The sequence below is a fragment of the Haemorhous mexicanus genome, chromosome 2, assembly GCF_027477595.1.
Source record: "Haemorhous mexicanus isolate bHaeMex1 chromosome 2, bHaeMex1.pri, whole genome shotgun sequence".
Lineage (NCBI taxonomy): Eukaryota > Metazoa > Chordata > Aves > Passeriformes > Fringillidae > Haemorhous > Haemorhous mexicanus.
In genome coordinates, this window is record NC_082342.1 from 118,522,280 (window position 1) to 118,541,427 (window position 19,148).

The window sequence follows — 19,148 nt, forward strand, 5'->3', positions numbered from 1 at the left end:
AGCCACTAACATGCAACAGAATATACATCTAAGACTCATTAAAGTGTCCTTTTCAAAAAAAATTTTGTCCTGCCATGAATCCCATCTCCCAAAATCATTACTCATTTTTAACCTCCACATTCTGAAAAATCCTTGTAATTTTTAAAGCACAACAATTTTCCTCCTCTGTCCTTCAAAGAAGGTCCAAAGTAGAATATTTTAAAACAGCATTTTTGCCTCAGTTTTTCACCAGTGTCCTTGCTGGAAGTCATTTGCAGCTTACTGTCAAAGCATAGTAAAATAATAATTCAATAGAGGCTAAACACATATTGGAACTGGTTTATGGTACTTTTTTTGCTAATTGCAGATGATTGCAAATGAACCCTTGGATTTCTTTTGTGCTTTGTTTGGTTTTTGCTTTTTGGGGTTTTTTTTCCCCTTAACTAAAATATATGAACTGTAAAAGTTTTAAATAGGAGTCTGTTCCAGGGACAACCTAAAGAAATTTTTTTATTGACCATTTAAATATACAATATATAATAATAAATATATTATATTAATATATATTATATAATAATATAATATATTTTTTCTTCCACTGAGTGGAAGAAAACAGGCGACTGGAATCATATCTTGTGTATCCCTGAATACATTTGTAAAACCTCCTCTCTAACAGCAGGGTGAAATTTTCTTCATTATGTAGGCAAATCTCAGTTTAGCTGTCCTGCAGCTGGGACTCCAGGCTGTGCTGCTGCTGACAAGGCTCAAGTTGAGAAGGAACAAAGGGAAATGACCCTGGAATACAGAATCCAGGATCTGCTGTGCTGCTTGAGTAGGAATGCACAGACAATACCTCTAAAAAACAGTTATGCTGTTTTATTATTTAAATATTTAATTATTACTTCCAACTGAAGAAATTGATTTCCTGTAGATGTAGCCTTCCTAAGAGCCAGAAGCTGTAATTTCTTGCCTGCTTGTGGTTTTACTCTCAGTTAATTCCCCACAAAAGAATCTGAGCCTGGTGACAGGGATGCCTGATGACCCAAAGGGCGAGAGAGGAGCTGGCTGATCAATTAGTCAAATTGACATTGGCCTTCCCAACAGCATCCTGGCAGATTGTGCTTTCACTGAGCCAGACATAAACAGCATGGCAAGCTCCAAAATTTGTCCCATCTTGGTGCCAAATGTGGACCTCGAGGCCACTGATTCATCCAAAACCACTCATTTAACCACCGCCGACGCCTTCCTAATGAGACACTCAGCAAGCTGAATGTGCCTTTGCCCTCCATGGCTCAGGGTTTTCCTGGCACCTAGAAAGCAGAAAAACCCCTGCTGTCACCTTGCACTGGACTTGGCATTTTGGGGGTTTTATTGAGATATGGTCACACAATAAAAAAACCCAAAGATATTTAGTCCATTTTTTTAATATCATGGTTTTGGTTTCTGGATTGATAGTTTAACTTGAATAGCCCTAAGATGTTTGCTCTCCTTGGTGCCCTCCCAGTTGTGGGCTGCAATTCATAAAGATATATTTAAGCTCATTTTAAACCAGCTAGCTCAGGTACTGATTACTTCTGGAATAGCTTGAATTCAGCATGAACTGCTCCTTTAATCCCTCGAGTTTCGTACAGGAACCTGCTGCAGCTGCCCTGTGAGCAGCACACGAGTTTTTTAAGTTAAAATGATTCTTGAAAATGCCAGAATTGTGGCAATCACACCTACCTCCAGTCAGCTGTGATTTGATATACCCAAAAAGGGGTCAGTGTGTCAGGTAGGAGCTGGTCAGCATGTAGAGTTTCTTTGTGAGACAGAACTCTTAGCAAAGCATGCTTGTGTGATGAGAAACTACTTTGATGAATATTTTTTCAGTATTTTTGTTGCAATACCTCCAGGATGGGCTACAAAAAAATTTTAAATAGTGTCAACCTCTGTCTCCAAAATTTTCAAACCCGAAATTACAAACCAAGCACTATTTCTGATGGGTACATGCACCTCTGCTGAAGGCAATCCTGCCAGACATCTGTGAGATCCACAAATCTGTGCCAGGTGCTGCACGAGTGAGGGCTGCAGTTGTCAGCAAATTGAGCACAGAAAGATGCACTATTAAGCTGTAAGTTGGTCTTGTCGCATTAAGTTCTTTTCCCACAGAAGAAGAAAAGGCTTGTCTGTCATTTTGACTGCAGATAGAAATCCCTGTGCCTTTGCCCATTTGTCTCCTGACAAGGGAATAAATTGCTCCTTTAATTCAAAGCCTTCAGACCACCAAGAGAAGGGACAATATGTTGGCTCCAATCTAGTCGAGAAGTGGCAATAATTGCTAAGGCAACACATTTCTGGCTCTCTGTGCCTCTCACAGGGAACATGAAGGATGACCAGCAAAACGTTTGCCACCTGGAAAAAATCCAGTGAGAGGATTTCCAAGCAGTGATGAGTTGCTTCAGCAGCATGTGCTGCTGGATCCCAGCCACCATGACTCAAACGGGTTGGCTGGGTCAGAGAAGCAAACTGAAGTGCCCAAAACACTGGGCAGGCGAGTCAGAAAATGCAGGAGTGTGGTGGTGTTTGAGGGTCCCCAGGACGGGGGAAGAGATGAGAATCTTGACTCCGTGTTTCAGAAGGCTGATTTATTATTTTGTGATATATATTATATGAAAAGAAAATTATATGCTTAAACTATACTTAAGAAAGAGAAGGGAGACATCATTTTAGAAAAGAATGAATAATAAAATCCCGTGACAGACCAGAGCTTCCACATAGCTGGACCATGATTGGTCATCAAGTAGAAACAATTCACATGAAACCAATCAAAGATGGACCTGTTGGTAAACCATTTGCAGACCACATTCCACATCCATCAGATAGTTACTGTTTACATTTCATTTCTGAGGCCTCTCAGCTTCTCAGGAGAAAAATCCTACCAAAAGGATTTTCGTAAGATATATCAGTGACACAAGAGAAAAAATACCAGCACATTGCTCAGCGAGATAATTTTAAGTCTCTTTCTGAAGAGAGTTTCTCTGTGTTTCCTGCTTCAGATCCAGCGAATTCAGCTCCATCTATCCTAGATGGGTTTGAGCACCGCAAAGCCATGGCAGGACAGCGAGTGGAGCTGCCTTGCAAAGCATCAGGGCACCCGGCACCAAAGTACCGCTGGCTGAAGGACAACGTGCCCTGGGAGCCCGACAGCCGCTTCCGGCAGACGGTGACCGGGCTGCTCATCGAGAACACGCGGCCCTCGGACTCGGGCAGCTACGTCTGCGAGGTGTGGAACAACTACGGCACCGCCGAGGTCATCGGCCGCCTGCACGTCAAACGTAGGTCCTGCCTTGGTGCCACCAGGGAGAGGGGAGAGAGTGGGACAGGCCCTGCCTGTGGCAGGTTTCTGGCAGTGGGCAGCTGCCAGAAGAGATGAGCCCTTTGGGCCTTTCACCTGCCTGGGTTATCTCTTCCATGGGCACCCACCGTCTGTGGTAGAGAGGGGGAGGACATGTCCAGCCACAGCCAGCACCCCAAAATCCACTCTTGTAGCCTCTCTCCCGCGGCCACGGGGGCTGTATGGGAGCCGGGCTAGGTGCCCGTGGCCTGGCCAAAGATGGCCACACGAAGTGCCACTCTGGGATCCCCTCCAGAACCCTGGTAGTGGTTACCGTCTGCGGTGTGGGTGGCGCAGGCAGGACCTCGACTACGAGGTATCGAAGCAAAGGAAGGAGGAGGGACGCCTGTATGAGTACCAAGGATCTTTTAATCTTCTGCCCTGGTGGGTTCAGGGACAGGTGACAAAGGTGGGGTCCGGGGAGGACGCTGATAAAGGGAGTGGGTGTGATAGGAGGAGACACAAAGTTTATCAATAGCAAGGACCCAGGGAGGAGCGTGGGTTACAGCTAAGCCACTGAGGATCGCACAGAGGAGAGGAAAAACCCCAGGGGCAAATCATACATCAAATTAAGGAATGACTGACACAGAGAATTCTCGAGATAAGGGGTTGGTTACCATGACAGGCAGGGGATGGGGGGACAGCTCCAATAGGGAGAAAGCATTGTGAGGGAAGTACATGGGGGGAACCGAGGACCAAAGCATTATTGAGTTACAAAAGGAATAACCGATTGTAAAAACACACAATGCCACACACTCTCACTCACAAGTCCTTCATAATGACCACTCAGGTCTGCTAGAACATGAATTATTTAGAATAGACACAAGGAAACAAACACAAGACTTTAAACAGATTCACTTACCACATAGGATAACACAAAAAGAACTACTAGTAGATAAAACCACAGTGTACTACAATAAATGTAGATGTGTTACAGTTAGTTATAGCTAAACTAGCTATAGCTAGTTTAGTTATCTGAAGAAACAGTTTAGATTAGGAGCCAGTGTCACTTTCCAGTGAATGATAGTGATGTGCAGAAGTCCCCTAATTTCTCTCAATCCTAGGGAAGTATCCAGTACCAACATCTCACCATCAAGGAGAGCTCTCCACACACTCAGAAAGAGATTTCTGATTTTATGAAAATTGTAGTGATCTTTTAGAATGGCAAAAGTAGTTGTTTGTTGGTCACTTATTTCGGTTTGTCCTTTCCCATGCATTCAAAGCAGGATGTTGATTGCTGCCTAAGGGGATTTTCTGACAAGATAATTCATCACAAAACAAACCATTCGGGCCTAGTTTAGATTTGGAGAGGTAGATAAGTCTTGTGCTGTGCCAGGGGGTGAAAGGTCCTGTCACAGTTCATTGTTGGTGTTGTTGCCTGATATCTAAAGAGAAAAACCCTTGCAGCAGTGCTGAAATAGTAAAATAAAAAGCAGACCTTGATTGGAAGCTTCCAGGTGTCCCAATGGTCAAGGGCACACCCAGTACTGGATCTCTACAATTTTATAAGTTTAAAAAATTAGTATTCTTAACAAGTATTGTCCAATTAAAGAGCAGTTGGTTAGGTAATTTTTGGAGTAGTTCCAGGGCTTCTTTGCCTCACTTCTTGTTATGTCTGCTCAGATTCTGGTTGTGAAACAAAATGTTCTTCTTGTAGGTCCTCGACTTGAAAATAGGACTAAACAGTATTTCAAGAATGTGTTAGAATGTTAGCTTATTGTTCTAAAATTTGAGAGAAAGCGTGGGAAAAATACTAGGAGCTACATATCTCCATGATAATATTCTTCAGAGCTACAAATATCTGAAAAATTCATAAAAGCAAAACTGTTTAGGCATCAGTATCAAGTTGTTATCTTACCTTGCTGTACTTTCTGTTTCCTTAATTTATCCTAGCAATGATTAAAGTCCTCAAAGTTGTGGAACGGCACAAAGCAGGCTCTGTGGAGATGAGTTAGTTGGCCAATTGAGCGATCAGAAGTGCAAATGGATGCAATTTCCAGTGTAGCTCTATAATTTATCACATGGAGGCTATGTAATTTAGAAACATGAATTGGGTGCTGGAAAAGAAATTGCAAATGTTCTCATAAATAAAGCTGCCAAACTCTCATTGCCATGACTCATGGTGCTCAGTAATATTGAATACTCATACTTACCCTCAGTTGAGTATTCATGTGTGAATACTCTGAATGTTTCACAAACTCTACAAAGATAATTATTACTTCAGGAGCACCACACTGGAAAGGTGTTATGCTACTACTTGAAAAAACCCACAGAATTTTTTTCTGGAATTGAAATAATGCTCTGTGAACTAACATTTCCACCTAGGCAGCATGACTAGCAAACTGAAAAGGGAGAAGTTTGTGAGCACGTCAGGCCATAAAAATATCCTCACAAATAATTGCACATAATGTTTTTGGGCCAAATTAAACTGAGGTGAAAAAACCTCCTGCCCTCCCAAAACCTGTGCAGTGCCATGTTAAATGCCTCAGCACTAGTGGTGTTACTTGTAGGTCTAGTCCTACTGTTCACCTGTGCATGGGATTATGTGTTGAATTTATTATCCCTGTAGATCTATTTTTTTGTCATGGGTGTTGGTAGCAAAAAATGGTTTTTTTAGAGCAATACAGTTATCTATTATTTGTTTTGGTCTTTTCTTTTAAGAAGGGTATGGCTGTGATTTTTATTGTGAGAGTTGATTTGTTACTTGCACACAAATGCACATTTATAATAAATAATCTCTATTTCCCTTTCTCACTCCCTTATTTCAACTCAAACCTCCAGAACCGCTAAAAGCCACCATCAGCCCGCGCAAAGTCAAAAGCAGCGTCGGCAGCCAAGTGTCCTTGTCCTGCAGCGTGACGGGGACCGAGGACCAGGAGCTGTCCTGGTACCGCAACGGGGAAATCATCAACCCTGGCAACAACGTGCGCATCACCGGCGTCAACCGCGAGAACCTGATCATGGACGGCATGGCCAAGAGCGACGGCGGCGCCTACCAGTGCTTTGTGCGCAAGGACAAGATGTCAGCTCAAGACTACGTCCAGGTGGTGCTGGAAGGTCAGTCTCCACCTGCCTGGCAGGTCTGGTTTTCAAAATTGTGCACAAGTTGGCTTTGGTGCTGTCATTTTAGAGTTGTGATGCTTTAAAGGTCTAGAAATGAAGCAATGCGCTTTTGAGAAAATATTCACAGAATCACTGGGTTGGAAGAGACCAACCCAGCCCCAACACCCCAACTAAACCCTGGCACCCAGTGCCACATCCAGGCTTTGTAAAACACACCCAGGGATGGGGACTCCACCACCTCCCTGGGCAGCCATTCCAGAACTTTCTCACCCTTGCTGGAAAAAACCTTTTCCCTGCTCTCCAACCTGTATTTCCCTTGGTGCAGCTCCAGGCTGTGTGCTCTGGTTGTGTCAGTGCTGCTGGAGACAGAGCCCAGCCCCAGCTGAGCATAGGCACCTTTCAGGAGCTGTGCCCAGTGATGAGGGCACCCCTGAGTCGCCTTTTCTCCAGGCTGAGCACCCCCAGCTCCCTCAGTGTTTCCTCACAGGGTTTGTGTTCCCAGCCCCTCTCCAGCCTTGTTGCCTTCTCTGGACGTGCTCAAGCATCTCAGCGTCCTTTCTAAACTGAGGGGCCCAGAACTGGACATAGTATTGGTATAGGAGATAATCTATAATAAAAATAGGAAGGTAATAGGACCTGGTCTTTAATTGGAGGCCTCCAGGGGCAGATATGGAAAAATACCAACTCCATCCACATAGGGTGAATATAGTTTTCTAAGTTTAGCAAATCAGCATAATTGACAGGAATTCTCAATTAGAGCCTCAAGGAATGAGGTAATTCTCCTTCCCTGGTTACACCTCTTCTGGAGGCCCCCTTTCTTGCTACTAGCTGTACTTTGTTTATGAGGAAGTATCTTGGGAGGGTGGCTTATCCTTGGCTCCCAGGAAAAAGCAAGATGGGATTGAAGCCTTTGGGAATGTGTTTTGTCTTTCTGTCTATCAGGGTAGGAAAAGTACTGGAGTTAGCTAGGAATTGTGTAACTACACAATAATGGTCTACAGAGTTATGAATAGATATGAAGAATATATAAAAGCAAAAATCATTTTGGCACCAGTGGAGTTTACAAAAAACAGGGTACTCATGAAATTTTCATGGGGTTTATTGTGTCCTACTCATAAGAGAATGTAAAAATCAATTTGAAAAAAAAAAAAAATCCTTCCCAAGCAGGTCTCTGTTAAAAATCCTAACATTGCTTTTCTGGTTGGGTGTATTGGCTGGTGGCTTGGAGATCATCTTAAATAACTGATACAACATTCTACACGATAATGAAGCAAGGAAAGTCATCAATTTGCACAGAGGCATCTCTCTAATGAGACTGTGGTGCAGGCATGGCATGGACACTATTTTTAGAGTTGCTGTAGAAGAAGAAGAGATTACCTGCCTGGACAGAGTTACCTCGGCAACCATCTCCCGTGACTAGGAAAGCCTAAAGAGCATATTGATAATCTATCATGGTGTCTGGAGAGTGCAGGTTATCAGAGAGCAGCAGCAGGGAAGATTTCAAAGACACTCAGGTCTCGCTGGGAAAATAATGTCTGCTTTCATCTCAAAAAAAAGCCTGTCACTTGAATTAAAAAAAAGGGGGGAAAAGAGGAGGAGGGGTAGTAGAGGTACATAGTGTGCACGCTCACAGATTTATTGGTCCTGTGTCAGCTCCCTTTCAGGATAAAAAGCTTTGGGTTTTTTTTTTTGTGTTGCTGCTGCTCTGTTTTCTGAGGGGTGACAGTATCCAGTACACCACAAAGGAAAGGGAGAGAGTCAGGAATGAAAATAAATAAATAAATAAGAAACTCTGTCACATAACCAATGGGACAGAAATGAAAGAGAGAGAAGCAGAGGAAAAAAAAATAAAATCAGATAAAATCAAATGCTCTTCCAGAGATGCTGAGGCCTTTCAACATTCTGAGAATGCCAGTACTTATCTTTTTACCATGTGGCAAGCAAGGGAATTTTGCAGTCCTGTTTTTAAAGTAACATTTTCAAAGGAAAACACACACTGCATGACCACAGAAAGGACTTCCTAACTAATACTAGGGTGTCAGCACTCCTAAATGTTACCCCACTGAACTCTCTGGAGAGGTGGGTATTTAATCCTGCTCCCTCCTTACAAAGTTTCTGTGCCCACCCATTTTCTTTATTCATTTCCCTGGTACAGGCTGAGTATTTTTGGAGACAGTTCACAAGACAAAGTGTTTGAATGCTCTCGTTCAGAGAAATATTTATCTGTAGCACAAAATGACCACTGAAAGGAATTGGCATCATTGCTGTTACTGGCAATCTGTATTCAGAAAAGCAGAAAAGCTTAATTTAACACTTTTCTAAATGGGGCATTGCATGTCAGGACTAAACTGCTGTGTGAAATAAAGCTATGCAAGTTGTGCCTGGCTCTTGGCAACAGGACTCATCCTTAACTTTCCAAGGAGCTAAAATCTACCAGGAGAAGCAACTCTCCAAATGTGTTGAGATTTTGCTGTATGTCTTTTATAATGAAATCCATATGGTTTTAAAAGTTTTTCTGGAGGAACACAGCAGTTCATGGAGATGCCTGATCCTATTCAAGTGTTTTTTCTACAGCAGAGCCACTACCAGGTTTCTCAGAAGATGTAAAAGAAACTTGCCATAAGCAAAGCGTCATTTAAGTCCTCTACTGGCAGAATTTATTTCCTCTCTCAATAATTAGGGTTATATCCTGGAAAACAATTGCTTGTGTTGCTTCTAAAAAAGATCTTGGCTCATGGGATACACTCCAGTGTCACCATCATATTTTCTAGAAAAATCTCTTTGCCCAAGATTTTCTCCTGGGAAGCTGAGAAGCCTCAGAGGAGAATGAAAACAATAATTATCTGATTTCCTTTTCCTGAAACTCAGCTGTTTGGACTTGAAACAGCGAACAATTCTTTGCATGGTTTTTTGCATTTTCTACATTGTAAGCCTTGTTTTAATGATATGATAGAAGTTGATGTTCTACAGGTAAAGAATCTCCTTGATCATTCCACGTCAGCACTTGATTGAGGTTTTGATTGGCAAAGGATAAACCTCTCAATACGTGTTTGTTCTCTCTTCTGCAAGGGCCCAGCAGAAGAATTACAAATGCAGTCTTTTTTTTATTTTAATTATAAAAAAAAGGGTGAAATGGCACCATCATATTTTCTGGAAAAATATCTTTGCTCAGGATTTTCTCCTGGCAAGTTGAGAAGCCTCAAAGAAAAATGAAAACAGTATTATGTCATTTGCTTCTCCTGTGTTTTGCTGCTTTGGAATGTGTTTGGACATTGTTTACCAACAGGTAAACAATGGTTTCTGCTGTGAATTGGTTTGACTTCATGGCCAGCTGGGGCCAAGCTGTGTCGGACTCTGAGGAAAGAGTCACAAGTTTTCATTAGTATCTTTTAGCCTTCTGTCTGTATCCTTTCTGTATTCTTTAGTATAGTTTAGTATAGCATTCTTTAATATAATATAGATCATAAAATATCAAATTAGCCTTCTAAGAACATGGAGTCGGATTCATTCCTTCCTGCCACAGGGCACCCCAAAATTTTGACACTCCAGGGTAGAGGGGACAAGCTTTACACCACGTAAGCACTGTTTTCCTGCTTTTCTCTCCCTCTGCAGATGGAACTCCCAAAATCATCTCTGCCTTCAGCGAGAAAGTGGTGAGCCCAGGAGAGCCAGTGTCCCTGATGTGCAACGTGAAGGGGACTCCCCTGCCCACCATCACCTGGACACTGGATGAGGATCCCATCGTGAAGGACGGCAGCCACAGGATCAGCCAGATCATCACCTCTGAAGGCAACGTGGTCAGTTACCTGAACATCTCCAACACCCAGGTCCGGGACGGGGGCGTTTATCGCTGCACTGCCAACAACTCTGCGGGAGTCGTCCTGTACCAGGCTCGAATAAACGTAAGAGGTGCTTGTCAAATCAGCTCCTCAAAAAAAACACACATAACTCATTGTAGTGGAGAAGAAGATTGTTGCATGTGATGAGATTTTGGAATGCCAAAAACCGACTTACTGGTTTTGTCCTCTCCTTTTCTCGCCCCCGCTCTCTTTTCCCTCCCTGCCTCTCCAGCCCCATCTAGAAAGTGTATGGTATGGTTAAATGTTGGAAGAACCCTTTGGCTTGTGTCCTTTTGTCTATCTCTTCCTATACTCATCTTTATTAGTTCACAGTCTCTTTGCTTAAGTCCTGCTGTGCATGTTTATTTTCCTTTCCTTTCCTCCTTTACCTGTCTAACATCCATTGTAATTATTCATGTATACAGAACTTTACCTTGAATTTCTGGCTCTACATGGAATAATACCCATCCTCATGGGTATATATATACTTTATATACATAGCAAATAAAAAAGCTAATTGTTTCAGTGTTCTCATGTGTAACAGGAGTCTAGCTCCATATCAGTGTTAGTATTTCACATTAATTAAATCACACTCAGCCTTTTAATTTGTAACACAGCAAAGATTTTATCAGGCAAGTTTTGGATAACACAAATATATACCCCCACATAATTAGCATGGATGCTGCAGGGTAAGGAAAAAGTAGAGCATACAAAGATTAGGGAAACTGCTTAAGTAGCTCTTAAAAGTAAAAATCTGTCAAATGCAAAGAAGCGCGGCGCGAGCCGCGTCCATTAACATCTGTATATCCAGAAATAATTACACACATTCCCTTGAGCAAATGCGCCTTTAAAATGTCCTCAAGAGCTCCTTTCCTTGCCTTGGCAGGGCCAGCAAGCATCCGGCCCATGAAGAACATCACGGCCATCGCTGGGAGGGACACCTACATCCACTGCAGGGTCATCGGGTACCCCTACTACTCCATCAAGTGGTACAAGAACTCCAACCTGCTGCCCTTCAACCATCGCCAAGTGGCGTTCGAGAACAACGGCACGCTGAAGCTCTCGGACGTGCAGAAGGAGGTGGATGAGGGCGAGTACACCTGCAATGTCCTGGTCCAGCCCCAGCTGTCCACCAGCCAGAGCGTGCACGTGACAGTGAAAGGTGAGCACAGTTGGGTCTCGGGTTTCGTGCTGCTGAAATGGCTCCCGAGGTATTAAAGAGTCTCTTTTTCCCAGCCCTGTGACCGAAGAAGAAGTCGAGATTCCTCAGCTCTGGTTTTCAAGATTTTCATGATTTTCTCTTATCTAAGACCTTTTTTTTTGGACCTGCCGAGGTCTGTCCAGCAGGCTGGGTTGAGGCACCCTGATCGCCCTTGGGGCAGTGTTAGTTTTTTATACTAAGAACTACATATACTTTATTCACAATAATTTACCAATACCTATCACCGATGTTAGACAGTCTGTCTCTACTCTAAACCAATCCAGAAGTGTCACCATCACAGCAGAAGATGGAGGACAAGAAGAAGAAGGAGAAAGACAGGACATGCCCAGATTCCTCCATCTTGCCTCTTGAACCCCCATTCTAAATCCCCAAAATTCTACTTTTTCACCCTGTGACAAATTCACTATCATTCTACTCAAACTCTTGTGGTTTGTAAATCCTCACACAAAGTTGGAAATGGTTTCCATGGGTTAAAATGGAAGGCAGAGGTGTTTTTGACTCCGTGCCAAGGTCTCTGAGCCTCTTGCCAGGGTCTCAAGTCCTCCAGGGCAGAGGAATGTCCTGGGTTCTGAGAGCTGGAAAAAGCAGAGCCCGGCTAATTGCTGGGTTGTTGGTGGAATCGCGCACGTAGGATTGTCCTGGCAGGTGGATAATGAGCCATTTGAGGAGGTTAATCCAGATTTGTGTTTATTTTTAATGATGACACAGAGCTAATCAGTCATTGTGTCTTGTTCTCTCCTGACTTTTACCCTCCTTGGCTCAGCTGGTCCTTGTTGTTGTTGTTGCCTCTGAGTGGGGGCCTTGCAGCTTGAGTTTGCTATGAGCTTTTCACTACAACTAACTCAGGAAATTAATGGTTTGTCACACACATTTCACTGGTGACTGATTCTCTACTGGACAACAAAGTTCCAATTTTCATTAGCCAGTGACTTTCTGGCTTTTAAAACATGAGATGAGAATTTTAATGTCTGTACTTTTGCCACTAAGCAGAGACAGGAACTAAAAGCATTAACCTTGCTTTCCTCTTATTAAGTGATTACCTGAGTGCTCTTCATGCTTAGAAAGATAACACTGTAAATAAATGTGACTTGAAATTCTAATAGGATGCTTCAAATCTACTCAAAATAGTCCAAAACAAGGATGTTCAGATGGCCCTGAAAGACTTCAGAAAGAGACTGAGAATAGGAATTTTTTACCATTGTGTTCTGACTGTTCTGACATTGGCAATGTTCAGACCTATTCATGAGGACACAAAAGACAGAAAACCTGATTGCAGTGGCACCTAGTTTTGAGAAATGGGGCCACTAAATACTGCACTTTATGTGAGCCTGTAGGAAGAATTGGAGTATGATTTCACAGTTCCTGAAGTTATTAGAAACTTTTCCTGGGTTGGTTTTTTGTGGGTTTTTTTGTTGGTTTTTTGGTTTTTTTTTTTTTTTTTTTTTTTTTTTTTTTTTTTTGTTTTTTGTTTTTTTGGTTAGTTTTTTATTTTTTGGAGGCAGAGGAGAAGAAGGAAGAGGGGTTGAATCTTGTATCCATTCTCAAATAAAATGCAGAGAACAGTAAGGTTAAATGACTTTGTTACAGACATCTGATCTCAACTTCCTTCTGCTCTGTTAGTTTTGCCCTTAGCAGTCTGGAGTGATGCAATTGCTATTTTTTTTTCCAAGAGTTTAGGGGATTAGCTTTAAACCATGAGCAATTTGAACTCTGAAAGGCATGACATCTCCCACACCTGAGACCATCAAGGGCCTGGTCACAAGCTGTGGCACAAAAAGCCAACATCACCTTTTGTTTTCATGTGTGTTGGGCTTTGCATGACATTACAATGATACAGCAGATCTGTTGATAGAGTTTAGGAACTGAATGAGAAATCAGTCACTGTGTTGCTGCTGCACTAAGTGGCCACCATGGAAATTCTAGTGGGGAAAAGCTGCCTCTTAAAATGATACCATTTTTCAAATGACTGTCAAAATGAATGCAGCCAGACAAAACAAATCCAGCAGTCACAGGCATTGAGATCAAAACAAAACCAGTCACTGAGAACACTAACTGGTATCTCAGGTGAAATACTTCTTTTTCTTCCATCAGGTTACAGTTTCCAACTTGAGAATTCCTCCCCCAGAAAGCAGATTGCCAGCTCCAGCAATTTGGACTGAACTGTAACTTTTTGTCAATGATTTTACTTCCTTGATGGGGTTCTACCTCCCACTAGACCAGGTTGCTCCAAGCCTTGAAAAGACATTGTAACTTGCAAATAAGGTTAATAGCCTGGCTTCATCCACAAAGCCCAGAATGTCACAGGTGAGGTTTTTAGGTCAGACCTGAACAGTTCTCAATGTTCTGCTGTTGTAGCTTGAGGTCAGCAGTGCCACAGCAGATTTTATCTAACATACTAGCGGGGAGTCAAAAGTGGCCTGGTGCTTTAAGATATTATCAATGCATGTGTGTGTGTTCCCTTTTCATTTTACATATTCCAAACCTAATGGGATGAGTTTTTAAGCACTTCTATTTGATACCAAGAAAATAAAAAATATGGCCCAGCTTGCATACTGGAAGTTAAAAGTACTCTGAGATATGGCACTGTAAGGGGAGTTAAAATCAATGCTCAAATATCCTTATTTACAGTTCAGCTTCTCCTACCATCAGAATTATTTTTTTCCAGAGAAACAGAGGGAGAATTATTGTTCATCTTCAATACAAGTCCTTTGCTTTGCTCTCAGTTCTACTTCAAGCATTGTGGGTGACCTCAAACCATTCACCTGAAGGGTGACTCAGAATAGATGACACTGAATGAGCTGTTACTTTGTGGGTTTTTCCCTTCCATGTTCTCTTTTGAGGACATAATAATTAATTTCCTTGTGAGTTTGTCATCTCTGTGGTATCAGAATGTCTTAGAAACAATGTGTTCATTTTCAAAGGCCACCTGGGTCACCAGGAAAAATGGCAATAAGGTACAAATTGAACTCAAAAATATCCACACTTTTTTTTGTATATTCCATTTCAGAAGCTTACAGCTTAATTTTTCCAGTTCACCTGCCTTTAGGTAGCATTTATATGTTCAAAGCTCTGCTCCCATTGAAATGAAGTTGCTCTTGAGAGTTCTGTTTTCTCCTTCAGAGCAGCCATGTCACCCAGCTTAGGAACCTCCTGGGAAAGACAAGATTTAAGTAATTTAATTAGCTTTATCTGACAGATCTGTGGCAAAGGTAAATGTAGAATTTGCCTCTACAGGGCAGCATTTATCTGCATTAGGCAAAAAAATGGTTTTTAGAGTTGGCAGCCCTCTGCCACATTGACTTTCCACTTTCCAAATCCTCCAGCATGTGAAGCATCCTGGTTCTGGCTGGGATGAAGACTTGCTTAAGCAGCATTTAAATAAAAACATGCAACACTACGAGTGTACCATCAAATACAAGGGTGCTGTCCACTCTGCAGAGAATTTTGACACTGCCAAACATTCAAATGAAAGTTAAATCATCCTTCAGAAATCATGATAAGGTCACAGATAGGAGAATAGATAAGAGAACATTTCTTGACAATAATTTTAAATTAACTCCTGGCTGCCAGAGAACCTGAGAGGGGCTTTCAGAGCTTTGCTGTGCATTCTCCCACCTGGCAGGCTCTGGGAAAGCCAAAAGCTTGGGAGCTGGGCACTTCTGTGCTATTTGACCTTAGATCCTCTGCTTCTTTGCCCTGCTGATCAGAAGAACCAATGAGACACCACGTGAAATCTGTTCCATTTTTTAGGAATAACTGCTGCCCTCGTCTGCATAGCCACCTATGCCAGAGGTCTACAGGCCCCAAATAACTCTGTGCCACAGAAATTCCTGTCATTCCTGCCCTGCCCTCTCCCCCCAGCTTTCCCTTGTCTCTCCCAAAATCTGGGTTTGGAAGGCAGCAGTGCCCTGAGCTGGCTGAGTGCATAAGCTGGCAGGAGAAGGTGAAGGTTTCTGCTTGGCAGATTTAACTCCCATGGAACTGTGCCTGAGTCCTAACAGGGCTTTTTGGAAATCAAGCCAAATTGGCATTACTATTTTTTTTTTTTTTTTTTTTTTGTATTTAGACAAATGATTTGGCCAGTTCTTAGTTCTGACAGAAAGCCATGCAAACTACCCACCCTGTAATGCACAAGTAACAGAGGGAGACCACAACTTACTTACATACTAAATTTCTGTACTCCATACCTGCTGATCACTCACCCTTGCAACTGTAATAAAACCTTTTAAGCGCATGTTCCTTTGGCCTATGTTAGGTGTAATTTTATTTTTAGCTTTTTTTTGTTAAGTAAACTGAACCCCCTTTCCCCTGCCTCCTGCAAAGTGGGAACAGCAGTTACTGCCATCATCAGAAATAATTGAGATTAGCCTTGCTAAGGATACTGCACGTGTTCTTGCCAAGAACAGAATTATTCTTAGCAGCCCCAGTTTGTTGCTCTGTGTTCAGCCCAGCTCTCATGGTTTGCCAAAGGCAGAGGACTGTTGGAGTCAGAGATCCTAAAGAGAAGGATGTTCTGTAGAAGATGCAGATTTTCTGTTCATTCCTTCTCACAATAACCTGTCCTCCTCAGTTTTCTCTAGCTCCTCCTTTCCCAAGTCCTGGCTCTTCTCCTCTGGGTTCCAAAATGAATCTGAACTCAGTGTTTATCATCTCAGCTCTCATTTCCACGCTGCCTTGTTCTCAAGACTCAAAACTACCCTTTCCCTTTGGATACCCCAACCTTTTTCCCACCATCCAGTTCCAGTCCTCTCTGCCATCCTTCAAGTACAAGCACTGGAGTGACAAATCTGCCCTGATTTCTGAAATCTCACCAGACTGACTCAGCCACTGAAAGGTGGTGCTGGGATGTGCTCAGGGCTGCTTAGACTCTGTTCCTGCAAAAACTCCTCTCCACATGTGATTAAGGGGGGGTTTTGTTTATTTATTGACTTGGTTTTGCTCAGAATGCAAAATTTGGGCACCATTGTGATGACTTTTTATAGATATAGTAAAAACATCTGAGGCTGGTGCCATCACCTGAATTTTAAATCCATGCTGCTGAATCCATGGGGCAGGTGGGACTACTCAGGTTCTCACAATACCTTTGTTTTGTTTTTTTCTGGTTTTATGGTAGAATTGATATTTACCATGACTCAGATTTCCAACTCTCCCACCTTATTCTTGGAAATGGCCAAAGAATTGTAGCTAAAACCTTCCAGCTGAAATGACTCAGCTTGAGGCAGACACCTGGCCTGGAAAACTGCTACCCAAACAAAAGTCAAACTGCAAGTAAATGAAAATAGTCTTATCATGGAAAGTGTTGGCAAACAAAGAAAGAGGTTATATTACCCACCCTATCTCTAATTTTCATATTTCCATTGAAAAAAAACCCAAAAAAACACATTAAAGTGGAAAGATGTTAAAATAATAATAGCAGTATCTCTTTTACAGCATTTTAGTAGAGCCCAGAGCTTTTAAGAACAGGAGTGAGTTATTATCTCCATTTTTTTATTATGCAATTTATAGTAATAGTTTTCCCAGCTACAGTAAAAGCCATCAGTAGTAAGTGATGATTTTCTTGTCATCAGTCTCATGGGACACATTCTCATGTAAACAGCCTGCTGCTATTCACACTTCTCCAAGAGGAATTAATTGAAAAAGAAGCCCCTGAGAGGGAAGGGTACAGCATGATGAAAATAAAAAGTGTGGTGTTCAAAAGGACTGTTTCTGATCTTGTTGAGCTTATGTAATTCATTGATTTAGAAAGGTTCTTGTATGTAAAGTGAGCACCTCACCTGTTGTGAACCACAAAAAGGAATTGTGCCAGCCTTGTTTCATGTTGGAATACAAGCAAACCAAACAGGGGCTACTTCTAAATAGCTTCATGTTTGCAACTCTTTGACTAGATGCTCCTCATCTTTCCTGGGAAGTGTCTAGCTTTTTCTAATACCTGAACTACTGATGGTGAATTTGCATTGCAAATCAGTTCAGGGAGGGCTGGTTTAGATAGTGAAAAATATGCAGGCTTCAAAAGGGAAAAAAACACCATTGGAAATCTTTGCAGGGTTCTTGGGACCGTGGTGCATTCTGCCATCAATCAGTCTGCTAATCTGTGCATGCTTCAGCCTGGAATTGTGGATTATGGCAAGTGGGAGTTCAGCTTCATGCACAAATCTCAGATCTTATCTGTCCTACTGACTGACTGCCAACAGACTGAATCAGAAAAAAATATTCTGGCCTTTATATCTTTCAGATCTTTCTTTCATTACATCACTTTCTGCCTTTTTTCCACTCCCCCACGCTATATGGCTTTGGATGCCCTAAAACTTGTCACAACTTCCTTGGGAAGAAATGCTCAGACCTCTCAAAGTGACTGAATTTGTCATGTACAGGAATCACAGCAGGGCCCTGTGGTCAAAGTGGATAGAATGTGCCATCGTGCAAAACATCCTGGAAAATGCACTTAGGAATTCTCAGGTCACATCATGGGCATGGGGAGTAGTTTTGGGGGGCAAGCAGTGGCAGAGCCTGATTTAAGGGAATGTGCACTTTGATAGGGATGTCTCAAGTGTCTGACCTGTAGAAATTCCTCAAGGTAAGACTGGAACAGGCTGATATTCTTGACAGGTCTCTCTATTTCATTTTGCCATCCAGCACACAGCAGCTTAAGGTTAGCTTTGCACTAAAATACTTGATTTAAATCTTTTAGAGTCTCACAAGTATCATCTGGATGTGTCTTACTTTGCACCAGTACACTTTAATGACTTCACCCCTGACACTGCAGAAATGGTCACCCAAAAATGTCTGTTAAAGTTGTTTCACCACTATCCAGTATTCATGACAAGGAATTAGTATGCACAAATCTAAAACTTTTCCCTTAAATCTAAATTAATCCTGCCTGGATTTGTGCACAGTCTTATATCTTCTATCTTTCAAGCATAATTCTTGTCTGTGATGGATGCATTTATTTGTGTTTTATGCAAACAATGTGAAATGAGCCTTAATACTTCAATAAGTGGCTCAGTTAGGGAGTTCAAGATGCTTTGCATACTATGTTTATCAAAAACTGGCCCTCTTCTGTCTTACAGTGCAGATTTGTTTATTGAAGATTTGTAAGGTGTGTTCTTGCTCTTTTTCTGTGTTTATTTTGTCAATTATCTTTTGGCTCCAGTGATTTTGCTGGACTTTTCACACTGATACCTGAGGACAAAAATCACTTTAGACCAGGTAGGGGCTGAACAACAGCAATATCTCTGGAGCAGGTTCCAAAAAGAGTGAGGCCTCTAATTAGGAAGCACCTCACCAATGAAGATATCAGCTTGCTGCATGAAAATACTCCTGCAGCTGCTGTCTCATCTTCACATCAAGGTTTCCTCTCTCACAAATAAATAGCAAATGCATCCCCTTGGGCAGGGAAGTGAGCTCCCCACCACGCCAGCCTTGCAGGGTGTTTCAGGATGATAAGGGCTTGCACTCTTCTCCTGACAAAGGAGGCTGAAAGGAGAGGCTTCCATGGATGGATGAGACAGGACTTAAAAGCACTTTTGGTTCCCACACAACATTTTAAATATTCTCTCCTTTTGGAGAAGCTCCCACTCCCATCAGGGAGCCTGTGAGTGCTGGATGGCAGGAAAGGGGAGTAGGGACTATGATGGCTCTAAAAACCTAAAAACTGCTTGCTCATGGCTAGGGT

At 42.3% G+C, this 19,148-nt stretch overlaps 1 protein-coding gene across 1 annotated transcript in view; it reads left to right on the forward strand.

Annotated features, from left to right (window-relative positions):
* DSCAM (DS cell adhesion molecule) overlaps nucleotides 1–19,148 on the forward strand; it is a 498,888-nt gene that overhangs the window by 265,902 nt on the left and 213,838 nt on the right. The window contains exons 5-8 of the mRNA XM_059840105.1: nucleotides 3,015–3,293; nucleotides 6,134–6,409; nucleotides 10,028–10,324; nucleotides 11,141–11,416. Of these exons, the coding sequence (XP_059696088.1) occupies nucleotides 3,015–3,293; nucleotides 6,134–6,409; nucleotides 10,028–10,324; nucleotides 11,141–11,416 (1,128 nt within the window). The remainder of the gene's footprint in view (nucleotides 1–3,014; nucleotides 3,294–6,133; nucleotides 6,410–10,027; nucleotides 10,325–11,140; nucleotides 11,417–19,148) is intronic.